The 11,980-nt window shown below is 53.6% G+C and overlaps 5 protein-coding genes across 5 annotated transcripts; 4 read left to right on the plus strand and 1 right to left on the minus strand.

The window, feature by feature from the left end:
* The first annotated feature begins 318 nt into the window (after positions 1–318).
* Positions 319–3,377, plus strand: SEPMUDRAFT_146594 (uncharacterized protein). The gene has a single exon (XM_016903754.1). The coding sequence runs from the start codon at positions 447–449 to the stop codon at positions 3,096–3,098; it is 2,652 nt and encodes an 883-aa protein (XP_016765743.1). The 5' UTR covers positions 319–446; the 3' UTR covers positions 3,099–3,377.
* A 1,305-nt stretch (positions 3,378–4,682) lies between these two features.
* SEPMUDRAFT_146595 (uncharacterized protein) lies at positions 4,683–5,928 on the plus strand. Its single transcript, XM_016903755.1, has one exon. It carries the CDS (start codon positions 5,002–5,004, stop codon positions 5,443–5,445), a length of 444 nt encoding a protein of 147 aa, XP_016765744.1. The 5' UTR covers positions 4,683–5,001; the 3' UTR covers positions 5,446–5,928.
* Positions 5,929–6,360: 432 nt separating this feature from the next.
* Positions 6,361–9,028, plus strand: SEPMUDRAFT_146596 (GTP_EFTU-domain-containing protein). Its single transcript, XM_016903756.1, has 3 exons — positions 6,361–6,788; positions 7,539–7,782; positions 7,869–9,028. Exons 1-3 carry the CDS (start codon positions 6,452–6,454, stop codon positions 9,019–9,021), a joined length of 1,734 nt encoding a protein of 577 aa, XP_016765745.1. The 5' UTR covers positions 6,361–6,451; the 3' UTR covers positions 9,022–9,028.
* Positions 9,029–9,206: 178 nt separating this feature from the next.
* On the plus strand, positions 9,207–11,849 carry SEPMUDRAFT_122965 (ArfGap-domain-containing protein). The gene is made up of 2 exons (XM_016901813.1): positions 9,207–11,649; positions 11,709–11,849. Exon 1 carries the CDS (start codon positions 9,285–9,287, stop codon positions 11,037–11,039), a length of 1,755 nt encoding a protein of 584 aa, XP_016765746.1. The 5' UTR covers positions 9,207–9,284; the 3' UTR covers positions 11,040–11,649; positions 11,709–11,849.
* SEPMUDRAFT_35344 (uncharacterized protein) lies at positions 11,382–11,734 on the minus strand (the record flags this gene model as incomplete). Its single annotated transcript, XM_016908610.1, has 2 exons — positions 11,382–11,649; positions 11,709–11,734. The coding sequence occupies 2 exons, from the start codon at positions 11,732–11,734 to the stop codon at positions 11,382–11,384; spliced, it is 294 nt and encodes a 97-aa protein (XP_016765747.1).
* Positions 11,850–11,980: the final 131 nt, after the last annotated feature.

Consider the following 11,980-nt stretch of genomic DNA (forward strand, 5'->3'; position numbering starts at 1 on the left):
GTTCTTGTACTGGTAGTTCGGGACCATTGTCGTGTGCAATTTGGGACAGTGCGTCTCTCTGTCTCTGTGCGCGGCGATGTACCTTACCAGGCTTACATACCTCTTGCGTCAGGTGTCTTGTAGCCGTGTTGGTTCTCAAAAGGGGCGGGGATCTTTTTCTCTCGGATCCTTCAAAGGTCGTCGGTCGGCATTCAGGTTGTGATGCCCCGCGGTAGGAGGTACCTTCGGCGCAATCGCGCATCACCCTCGCTCGACTCAACCTAAGCGGCCTCCACACTCTCGGTCGTCAACTCAACCTCTCACCTGCTGTACTATACTGTACTTCCGACACCTCCACGTGCCCATGTTTCTCCGCCATTGTGCGACGCCATTGTGCTACAGCTGCATGAATAGCGCGTGCACGAGCACACCCTTTCACTGCACCAGCATAGCATAAGGCGGGCGTCATGCCATCTCCATCTCCAGCCACAGCAGCAGCAGCAGCATCAGCAGCATCAGCAGCCGGTCCAGAAGCCACTCACACCCACTCGCACACCACGTCTCCGAAATATGCGCATGCACGATCGCAATCGCAACCGCAATCGAGGTCGACTCCCACATCCCCGCGCACGGCACCGAGCGGCGGCAATAATGGCCACGCGATTCGCCCGCCGCCGCCGATGAAGCGACAGAGCTCGCAAAGTTCGCATTCATCCAGTCGTCCTGGCCTCGCAAGTCCCGCTGCCAGCGAGCTGCAACTGCAACCCTACGCCGCTGCCCGCGTTAAACCCCGCCACCATGGCGCAAAGGTCGTTACCGCGCGCAACCACAACAGCGCTCGCAATCTGGCCAAAATGAACAAGCAGGCGCAAGGACATGTCGCTTTTGACGACGGACGACGACATGCGCGCCAGCGATCGCACGAGGCGGACACCGAGATCCGCTTGCCAGGTAGCCTGGATGAGAGTATCCAAAGTCGGCCTGCTATGAAACGGAATCTGACCGCATACCAATTGCCTCGGACGGGGAGTCAAAGTCAAGTGAAGTTGAAGAAGAATTCGAGCCATGGTCAACTCTCTAGGCTGGGAGTTGCGGGAAGCAGTCGGAATCTGGCAGGCATGGGAGCACGAGCACCGATGAGCCCTGGGTTGAGGGGCAAGAATAAGAGACCTAAGAGCGCTGAAATCACACCTGCCGAGTATCGGACGTTGCAGGAAAGGAAAGGTTCGGGCCAGAAGTTGACTGCAGCGTCGAAGAAGGTTGGATTTGCAGTTGGCAACTCGGACGAGAGTGATGGAGGATACGACGATGACGAGGAAGATGACACAGGCATCAAGCAGTTGGACATGGAGGGCAGTGGGCTGCAAGAAGATGAATGGACGGAGGAGTCAGCCAGCGCGAGTCCACACAGCACAAGACAGAATACGGCGAATAACTCGAGGAGGACGAGTATGAATATTGGTGCGAAAGAAAAGACCACCAATGCGTTGACGCCGAGTGACTTGTTGGTTGCAAAAGTAAGCGAGGGGATGCAGAAAGGGAGATCTGAGATCGGGATGGCGGAACAGAAGATAGACGACAATGACCGGCCTGGAGAAGTGGAGGCCGGAAGTCCGAAGACAATGACCAAGACGAGAGTGCAGCCAGCTCCATTGCCAGTCATGGACCCCGAGGCTTCTCAGCAGGCCCCACAGACTTTGCTCCAGGAGCCTGCCACAGAGCCCCCTCGACAGCAGGAGTCTGCCCGTCCTCCGAGGACGTCGGCTCACGATTATGCACTGCAGGAAGCGGCCGAACCAGCACCTACTGCAGTCATGCCGCAATCTTCGCAGCAGCAGCAGCAGCATCAGCCGCAGCAGCCAACACCTCCTGGACAGGCTCCTCCGCTCTCGTTTGCGCCACCCATTTATCAGCAAGAGACTGCTCGGGGCTATACGCAGCTGGAAACACACGCTACTGCGCCTCCACGAAGTCCACCACCCCCGGATGCTCAACAATCCAAGAAACATTATACCAACCCTGCAGCCAAACGTGTGACTAGCCAGATACATGTTCCCTCGCCCGCGGCCGTCTCCAGTGTTAGCACACTCGACAATGTTCGCACGAACAGTAGTTCACCGGCCCCATCCCTTCGCTCGTCAAGATCCAATCTTGGAGCGGGCGACAGCACAACTGATGCCGAGCGAGAGATGGATGAGCTTGTCTCGCGTTTCGTTGCTTCGACATCTCATCCCTCGATGGGCAGCGGTGCCAGCACTGCACTCAATACTCCTAAACAAGGTAGCGGTTTTCACACCCCCGAAGAACACCAACACGGCATGCCCCGGGAAAACAGAGCCGGGGCAAATTTCCAACTTGGCCCAACCAGCCCTGGGTCTACGATATCAAACTCTTCGGGAACAACCACTCCTGCGATGGGTCGTTCAAGGACGGAGCTGAGGTTGCTTCAAGAAAAAGCTCTGGCAGATCTAGAAACGAGAGCGGAGCATAAGTTGGGAGGGACCGTTGCCAAACCTGTCCTGCCCGGGCATGTCTATGATCGAAGGAATGAGAGTTTGAAGTCATTCATGAGTAATTCGGAGCAAGCTTCTGGACTCTCTATGGGGCCTCAGATTTTCCAAGGACGATTTCGGGCAGTCAATACCGAGTTGCGTGTGGTGCAGAAGTTTCGAGATCCTGTGGGAGAAGCGATTGCTCGGCTCAGGAGCTGCAAGGGAAGTAAGCTGCATCGACCATCTTCTTCTGCTTCCGGTACTGGCCCGGGACTGGCGAGGGCATCGACGGGATTGAACATGTCGAAAAGCGCGGTCCATCTCCCCAGCTCACAGAGAGCGACGGGTGCGCTCAGTAAGTCGGCCAGTCCGCCGAAGATGGGCAGCGAGCTCGCATTGAAGAGAGCAGGAGGACAACAGAATCAGATGGGCATCGGTGGTCCGACGGGCGGCGGCAGCGAGAGACAGCAATCCCGACGTGGTGTCAGTTTTGCGGGAGGGCCGCCTCGGTCATCGAGAGGAGAGATGATGGGAAGAGAGGTGAGTTTGCAGTCGACACCGACTTATAATGGCATGAGTGGAGCAGATGTTGCAAAGTTTGTGCGGGAGTTGTGGCATGATTTGTGAGGGACTGAGTGAGGAGGAGAAAGGGGGAAGGAGATGGAAACCCTACTTTCTTGATGACTTGATGAGGACACTGGCATTTGTTTTTCTTTCGCATTCGGTTCGGTATTTCATGGCCTGGGCGGTACTTTGTGCTTTTTGTACGATTGATTACTTATATTATATCCAACGTTTCAGCGTGTATTGGATTTGTTCTTTTTTTGGAAGTTTAGGTACAGGTAGGCTCGCATTTGAAGCGCATAGTTTAATAGAGAGATCAGAGATCAGAAATGTAATTCAAAAACCAGGACCTTCAGTGCGCCGTATCACCGTATCACCGGTGTCACGACTGTTTTTGTCAACTATATCGTGCTTATGAGTAATGATTACCTACCAGGTATTTATCGTAGACCGGACAGTTCGATGTAGTGTAGTGTAGTATAGACTGTAGATAGGATACTACCACCGATACGCCGAAGAAAAGAAGCAAAAGAAAAGAGAGACATTCTTCCGTAATGGCCGCCCGTGAGACTAATACGATACCAGCTAGGTACCTAGGTAAGGTACCTTAGGTAGACAAGTCTCAGAGGAGGACGAGAACGAGAAGCCAGCCCTGTTGTATAGTTCTACCGGGCTGCTTATCGATGGTTAGGTAGGTTGGTTGGTATTAAATGCGCTTGCGCCCCCTTGAGGGCAAGTGTTTCAGAAATGTAAAGGTTGTTGGGATGTTTGAAGGGAGGAGATGGAAAGTAAGGACTGAGGTAAGAGGTGATACTAACCGTAAAAATACATTAGGTAGGAGGTAAGGAGGTATACAGTTGGAAACTTGGGGGATTGACTCGGTTTCGAACAGGCGGGGTGCATTTGGCATCTCACGTGTTTTTTTCTTTTTTGTCCAATTTCACGTGGGCGCGTGAATCGTGGTGTGGACAGATTCAGCCGGCGCTAGTACCTGGTGTCATCACGTCCGGGTGTTCATCACCCACCAGTGACCACCCCCCGTTCACCCTTCACACACTCGCTTGAGCTTTTTGCCTCTTTTTCTTTTCTTTTTTTCTTTTCTTTTTTTCTTTTTTGCTTCTTTTTTGCCGCGTCGGATGCACAACGGCAATAGTTACATGTAGTTAGTGTGTTCTAGACTGGGAGTTGCTACAACAGTACTACCTTACCTCCTGGGTTACTAGCCCTGTCGGCAGAGATGCACGATACGATACGAATCCGATGATACCTTACCTTGCTGTAGCTTATGTGTTGTTAAGGTACTGTTGGACAACCATCCATCCGTACCTGTAGGCTGTAGGTATATTCCTAGTATATTCCTAGTGAAGAATTTCATGAGTAGAATCTACATCACCTCATCAATAATCAGGTAATAACACAACTTACAGTCTTACACAAGTGACAAGTGACAAGTCAGCGGAGTGGTGCGAAAGACTTGTTTGTGGGTAATTTGCGCATGGGCCACAGCCTCCGAGTCTAACCAGGAATGGCCGCTGTGGCCCCAGCCAGACTGAGCCAGTTAGCGTGGGAAACAAATTTGCGCACGGCCGCCATCCTGTGTTGCCGCTATAGAACCCGCTCGCTGTTCATCTCGCCCTCGCCCTCACCCTCGCGCCCGCTGCTTCTGCTCTCTCTTTGCCTTCACTCACCACCGACTGTCGTCAGACCACCACGCTCCCTACCGCAGCATCTCTGCATCTGCACACACTCACACTCCTTTGAAAAGACGTCTCGACGACGACGTGTTGGCTAGCCCGCGCCCTTTCTTGCAGCTTCCCTCTGCTATCGCTCCCAGCAACAGACCCGGCGTCGAAATCAGCACGAGAATAGTCTCAGTCAATCGTCTCGAAGACGACACCTCTCGCAGACCAGGGAATCCATCTGGACCATCTCGGCGCACTTGACCCAACCGATCGGCTCCATCATCATGCGCTTCTTCGATCTTTCAGCTGGTGCCATTGCTGCCGCTGCCCTCCTCCAAGGTGCCGTAGCATCGGCCGCCGAGCAGCCTCCCGGATATGGCCCTCCGCCACCATCAACTTCTTCAACTTCTTCACCACCGATCTCTGCGACCACGACTTACTACACGACCATGACCGTCTTCCGCGTCGCGACCACCGTCACCGCCACACGCTCCGGCTCCGTGACCTCCTACACCTCCACTGAGACCGAGACTTCCACTCTCACTGTGCCCACCACCATGGCTTCCGTAACGATACCGACGTATGGCAACCAGACGACCGTGCATCCCACTGGCGCCTACCCGAGCGCTACTGGTATTATTCCTTCGCCAGGCGCTGCGAGCGGACTCCAGGCCTGCTCTATGGCCGCCGCAGCTGTCGCTGGTGTGGTTGCTCTGCTTCTCATCTAAGTAGATGTGAACGGTCATCTCGATACCATTGAGGTACCAATCCTCGTGCATGAGCGCGCTTGCGCGCTTGTGGGGGTTTGATTGGGTGCAGGGCTGGGCTGTTGAGCTCGAGATGTTGGAGATGTTAGGAGAGGAGTGCTTGAATGTTTTATTTTTAACGACTGATGTATGACGGAAGCGCTTCCACTGTTGGGCTTGTTCAGCTGTGGAGTTCTTGCCGATGGGAGGAAAGCTTTGTCACCACGCCTTACTGACTGGTCCTTGTTTCGAGGGGCTGTTGGCTGAGACCGCGTGGTGAAAGCACATGGACTCACACGAGCTTGCCTATACCCCCTGGGAAGCGATCATGACTGACCAAGAGAAGATATACCCCCTTTTTGAACACTTCTTGTGCGTATTTTTTAGTTCGATTCTTGAGTAGATAGTTTATTTGAGGAGAAGAAGAAGAACAAGAAGAGAAAGAGTTACTTGCCCCAATCAAACCACTTCACTTGCTTATCCAGCCGCCGCTTTTCAGGCCCAAAGGTCAGGTTTTTCATTCTTGTTGCGTTGCTATGTCCATTGGCATCTGATGATGGTCGTTGCCCGAGCAGTGTTGAATTGCGTATGACCGTGGGGTTCCAACTGCCGCCAGCTGCGTATTTTGTGATGAATATCTTTCGTCTCGAGCCCATTTCCTGGTCATATGCGTCTGTCAGTGGAATTGTGTCTAGAAATATGTAGATGAGGTGAGGTGAGGTGCTGTTCCTGTCGATCAGTGCCGCGTGCGTATAGTTCTCAAACGTCCGTCAGACCCACATGGCGTATCGTGGAGTATCAAGCCCGCCCGTGCCCGCATTTGAGCTCAGACATCGAGGAGGAGGTAGCTCTACACCAGTACCACAGACAGGTACTGAACCCTTCAGGAAGACCCTCGTTGCACAAAGACCAAGTCTGACCTCGACAGCTCCACTTCTCCGGCACACATTCCCCGACACCGACCTCCGCTGTGAAGGGAAACTGCACAATGCAGCGGGTCAAAAACATCGACTATGACGACGATGATGTCTATTCGGACGAGGAGGAATACGCAGAAGAAGGGCCGGGCGAATATTCAGCGGAGGACAAGGAGAACTTTGCGGCCTTGACACCGGTTGTAAGAGCAGAGCTGGACGAGGCGGGTATACCAGCAACAACAAAGCAAATCGAGGATGCGCTATGGCACTACTACTGGGATGTTGGCAAAAGTGTGGCATATCTCAAGAACTCAAAGGCACCACAGCAACCCAAACAACAGGTAGCGAAGAAGGAGAAACCGAAAAGCAAGTTCGATGAGGCAGCCGAGCAGAGTGCCGTGATTGCAGGTGAGTGCTATTACCTGTTTTGTTCGTGCACGAGATCTGCCTGGAGGCACAGCTCGTGCAAAGGAAATTGTAAAGGTGGGCGCGCTCTCGAGTGCGACAGGTGGTCAGCCACTGATCAGGCTCGGGCAGACTCGAAGTCACCAATGCCACCACTGTCAGCTGCAGACTGGTTCAAAGGTACTCCATGGACACATGTGCCTGCGCAGGACGTTGGTCTGCTTGTCCCTTGCCGACCAGTCGGCCCAGAGCCTCGACTGCTGGGAGGATCCTCTAAGCTGGCGAAGCTAGCAGAAGAAAGGAGAAGGAAAGCAGCAGCTCCGCAGCAAGCATCACAGGCGGCAGCAATCGACTCTATTAGTGGACTTGATCGCTTGAGCAAGCCCAAGGACACGAAAGAGAACAATCTGCCGGTTGCTCGTGAACCGCCAAAGAAATATCCCATCCGACGAAGACGATCACCTACGCCGCCTCCACGAGAGCCAACTCCACCCCCTGAAAAAGCGGCAGAAGTTCTGCCAGATCTTCGCTGCCCACCTACTGCATTTGGTGTTACCCTCGCGTCCACGTCCTCGGGGCCTGAGGGTGGTAAAACGATGGGTCTTCAGGACCTCTTCGGCGAGAGATACAGCCTGGGCGCTTTTGCAGGGCCTTCACCCGACGATACCGTGATCAAGGCACAGCAAGGCAGCAGGGGACTGAACAAATAAATGCTTACGACAGAGACATAGCTAATCAGAATCATGACGATAGATAAAGTGAAACAGACACAACCTCCAGCAAACGGCCTTGCCAAAAAGGCGGAAGCTTTGAAGCTGGACCCTACACCTAAGCTCAAAAGTAAAGGCCTAGATGTGCCGAAGCTGTGGCAAGAAGAGAAATCGAAGCGAAAGTCCGCAGCATTCGTAGTCATTGGACACGTGGACCATGGCAAGAGTACGCTCATGGGTAGACTATTGCTTGACACTGGCGCCGTGGCACAAAGGGATGTTGATAAGTAAGTACTTCTCCGCCCATACCTCCGAGCATATGTGCCGATCGATGATTGCAAGGCCTCCAGACAATGGGACTGATAGTATGCAGATACAAGAAACAAGCGACAGAGATGGGCAAGGCCTCTTTTGCACTAGCATGGGTAATGGACACGGGCTCAGAAGAGCGTCAACGAGGTGTCACTGTCGATATCGCCCAGCATCATTTTAAATCCGGCGATGTGGACTTCACGATTCTTGATGCCCCTGGACATCGCGACTTCGTGCCAAACATGATTGGCGGAGCGTCCATGGCCGATATGGGAGTGCTAGTGGTGGACGCGAATCAGCTCGAATCGGGAATGAAAGGGCAAACTAGAGAGCACATCTTACTTGCCCACGCCGTTGGGCTTCAGAAGATCGTGGTCGCTGTCAACAAGCTGGATTCTACTTCGCAGCCCTGGGACCAGTCGATCTTCAAGGCCGTCAGTGCGGAAGTACGTAAAGTCTTGATGGAGACTGGATTCTCGAAAGACAACATATCAGTCGTACCTTGCAGTGGGCTTAGTGGAGAGAACGTCGTCAAGGCGCCTTCCGAGAGTTCAGAGGCGGGTTGGGTCAAGAAGAACCACCCCACGCTGATACAACAACTTGAGCAGTCTGTCGCTGAGTCGACGTCGGTAGAGGTCGTGCTAAAGCCTCTACGTCTGCAAATTGCAGACGTGTTTCGAGGCGGCATACAGAATCCTGTCTCAATATCTGGTCTGGTGCGAAGCGGGAATGTGCAAGTCGGCGAGTCCATCATTATCCAACCTAGCGGAGAAAAGGCTACTGTGAAGGGCATCGAATTGGCTGGCGTGTCGAAAGAGTGGGCAGCAGCAGGAGATATTGCTGCTCTTCATCTTGCAGATATCGAGCCTCAACATTTGAGAAGCGGTGACATTGTGTGTGGCTCATCGAAGCCGGTCTCGGTAGCGAAGAACATTATTGCTAAAGTGCAGGCCATTGATGCTCTTCTACCGCAGGGCGTGGATGTACATGTGGGTCGGCTCCATGTTCCAGGACAGATCAACCAGCTGTTTAGCATTATCAACGCCAAAGACGAGGTGCTGAAGAAGAAGCCGCGGATTGTGAAGGCAGGTCAGCGAGCTGTGGTGAGGATTGCTCTCGACGACGGGGCTCCGCTTGAGGTGGGCGATCGGGTTGTGGTGCGAGCAGAAGGAAGCACAGTAGCAGCAGGCGTAGTGGAGAATGTAGGCAGATAGATCATACCTGTAGTCTACATACGTAGTACGCTACACTGTGTGGTTGACTGTGATGAATGTCCTTGTCATAAGCCACGCTAAAGCGTTGTGGGCTTGCGTGGATTGCGGAGGTCTTGAACCAATGACCGAGCAAGGTTACCTATTGACGACGTCTCGACAATCATTTCAGCTTGACGGCCTTTCTCCTTTCAGACACTACATTGAACCGTTTACAACCTTCACTTCGAACCTACACTGTTCCTTTCCACTTGGATCATTCAAACATGTCACGTCGAGCGGCGGGGCCAGACAAGGCCGAACAGAATCGAGCGACACTGAAGCAGTTGGTGAAGCTAGAGACCAACAAGAGCTGCGCCGACTGCAAACGCAACAAACATCCACGATGGGCGAGCTGGAACCTTGGAGTCTTTGTGTGCATTCGGTGCTCGGGCATTCACCGCGGCATGGGGACGCACATCTCCAAGGTGAAGTCGGTGGATTTGGATTCTTGGACGGATGAACAGATGGCAAGTATGCTGAAGTGGGGCAACGGAAGAGCGAACAAATACTGGGAGCACAAGTTGGCAGAGGGACATGTGCCTAATGAGGCGAAGATTGAGAACTTCATCCGGACAAAGTATGATAGCAAGCGGTGGGTTATGGATGGACCCATGCCCGATCCGAGCACGTTGGACGATGGCGGCGCAGACGACGATGTGCCGTTGAACGTAGTCCAGCAGCAAGTGAGGGAGCGGGAGCGCAGTGCAAGTTTGAGGAATGGTCAAGCTACAGGAGCTATGCCAGGCCCGCCGCGAGCACAGCAACCACAGATGGATCTGTTCGGGGACATGTCAGAGCCAGCAGCACAGCCTGCAAGACCAAGTACCACCGAGCCTTCTCTCAGCAGACCTGCTCCTCCTAAATCTTCTGTGGCACCGCCCAAACCGACCAGACCTGGCGAGAGCTTACTAGGAATGGACTTTTTTGGCGGGGCACAATCAGCTCCTCCAGCTAGGCCTTCGAGCACTGGGCCGAACGCTGCCGCTTCGTCTTCTGGAAGGTCAGATCTGAAGCAGTCTATCTTGTCTTTATATGCGTCGAAGCCGATTGCCCAGCCAGCACAGCCCGCGGCCAACGCCTTTTCGGGAATGTCGTCACCTCTAGCAAGCCCCACGGTGCAGCAATCGAACACCCAGGCACTCGGTGGTCTTGGCGATGCATTCGGCTCCCTATCATTCTCCAGCCCGCCCGTACAGCCCAAGGCCGCTCCCTTCTCAAATTTCTCGGCACCATCCGGCCACTCCAGGCAGGCATCAGCATCAGGGCAGCAACCAAAAGCATCAATACTCAGTGGCGGGAGCTTCTTCGATGCCAAGCCAGCTGCGCCTCCGAAGCAAACATCACCTCTCACCTCACCCCCAGTTCAAACTAGGCAGACGCGCGACAGTTTCGGGGCCGACTTTGGCGACTTCTCTTCTGCATCGCCTGTAACGTCATCAGCGACTAAGACTTCAGCGCCTCCAGCTGCAAGTAGCATGGGTGACCTCTTCGATATGGACTCTCCACCCGCACCGCCGTCAAAGACGGCGAATAAACCACCGCTGATACAAGCGGCTAACTTCGCGGCATTCAACCTCTCGCAACAGCAACAACCACCTCCACCAGCTCCCAAGGCAGCTCCAACGTCTTCCACGTCCAACTTTGCAAGCACGAATGTGTGGGATTCCAATGATGCGTGGGCATCTCCTGACCCGGAACCTGCTCGTCAGACTACTGCAGCGCCGCCAGTCACAAAGGCGCCGTCACCTGTTGCGTCATTCAAGCCTACTCCGTCCGTGAGTACCAGCGCGTTTGATTCTGGCTGGGGCGATGCTCCCACGAACACGTCTACAAGCGCCAGTGGGTTTTCTGTGCAGCAAGACGAGGAATTTGGAGGATGGTCGCATGCTAGTCCAGTGGCTACGACACCAGGACCGGCGAAGAGTGGCGGTGGGGGCGCCACTAATTCCGACGATTTATTTGGGAACGTTTGGGGATAGTGCAAATTGGTGCTGGGAAAGTCATCCGCATGTCGTAGATATGGTTCATACCTTGCAATTTGTCTACAAGGAGTATACTGTCTCTAGGAGACACCTGGAAAGTACCTAGTTTGTTGAATGAACGAATATGATACAACACACACATACACAACTTTGGAGTGCGTGACTGCTCTTTCACTTGTGCACTCTTTTTCTTTCCTACCAGATGAACAGCAGTCCCATACTCTTAGAAACACGTCCCTCTCCATGCAGCCCAAACGCCATCGCTAACCCTCAAATGCTCATCCTCCCCCATCTTCTTCCATCTTCTTCCCTCCCCTCCAGATCCCCCCCCCCTCTTTCTTAAAAAATCCACCGCAAAATCCAATACCCCAAAACCACCACTCCAATCAAAATTCCCGCCAATTTGATCACAGCGACTTTATTCCCACTCTGCGCCATCGTCACCAATCTCCGACTCGAGCCTGTTAGGGAACTTGTCATGCTGGAAAATGTCTCCGAGGTCGAGTCGATGACGTGTTGATCTCGTGCGTTGTCGTATATGTCTATTGTTACGCTGCGGAGCGCTGAGACTTTTTGGGAGAGGGAGGTTAGGGAGTCGTTGTTTTGGCTGGTGGATGGGTTAGTTTGGGGGGGTGGGTTTGATGGGGAGGAGGGGGGGAGGCGGACCGTTCGCGTTCGTAGGCTTCGGACATGGTGGGTGGTGGGGAAAGGTGAGAGTGGAGGAGGTGGGAGTTGAGGTTGCGTCGGGATGGTATTGATGTTGATGTTGTTGTGGTTGTGGTTGTCGTGGTCTCGCATTCACAAGCGAAGTGGATGGATGTATAAGGTAAGGTATAGCCCGCGGTAGCTATAAGAACTAAGAACTAGTCCTTCTTGGCTCGTTTATCCAGGATCCGACCGCGCTTCGTCATGGGGTCTGCGCCACAATTATACAATAA

The sequence above is a fragment of the Sphaerulina musiva genome, assembly GCF_000320565.1.
Source record: "Sphaerulina musiva SO2202 unplaced genomic scaffold SEPMUscaffold_1, whole genome shotgun sequence".
Lineage (NCBI taxonomy): Eukaryota > Fungi > Ascomycota > Dothideomycetes > Mycosphaerellales > Mycosphaerellaceae > Sphaerulina > Sphaerulina musiva.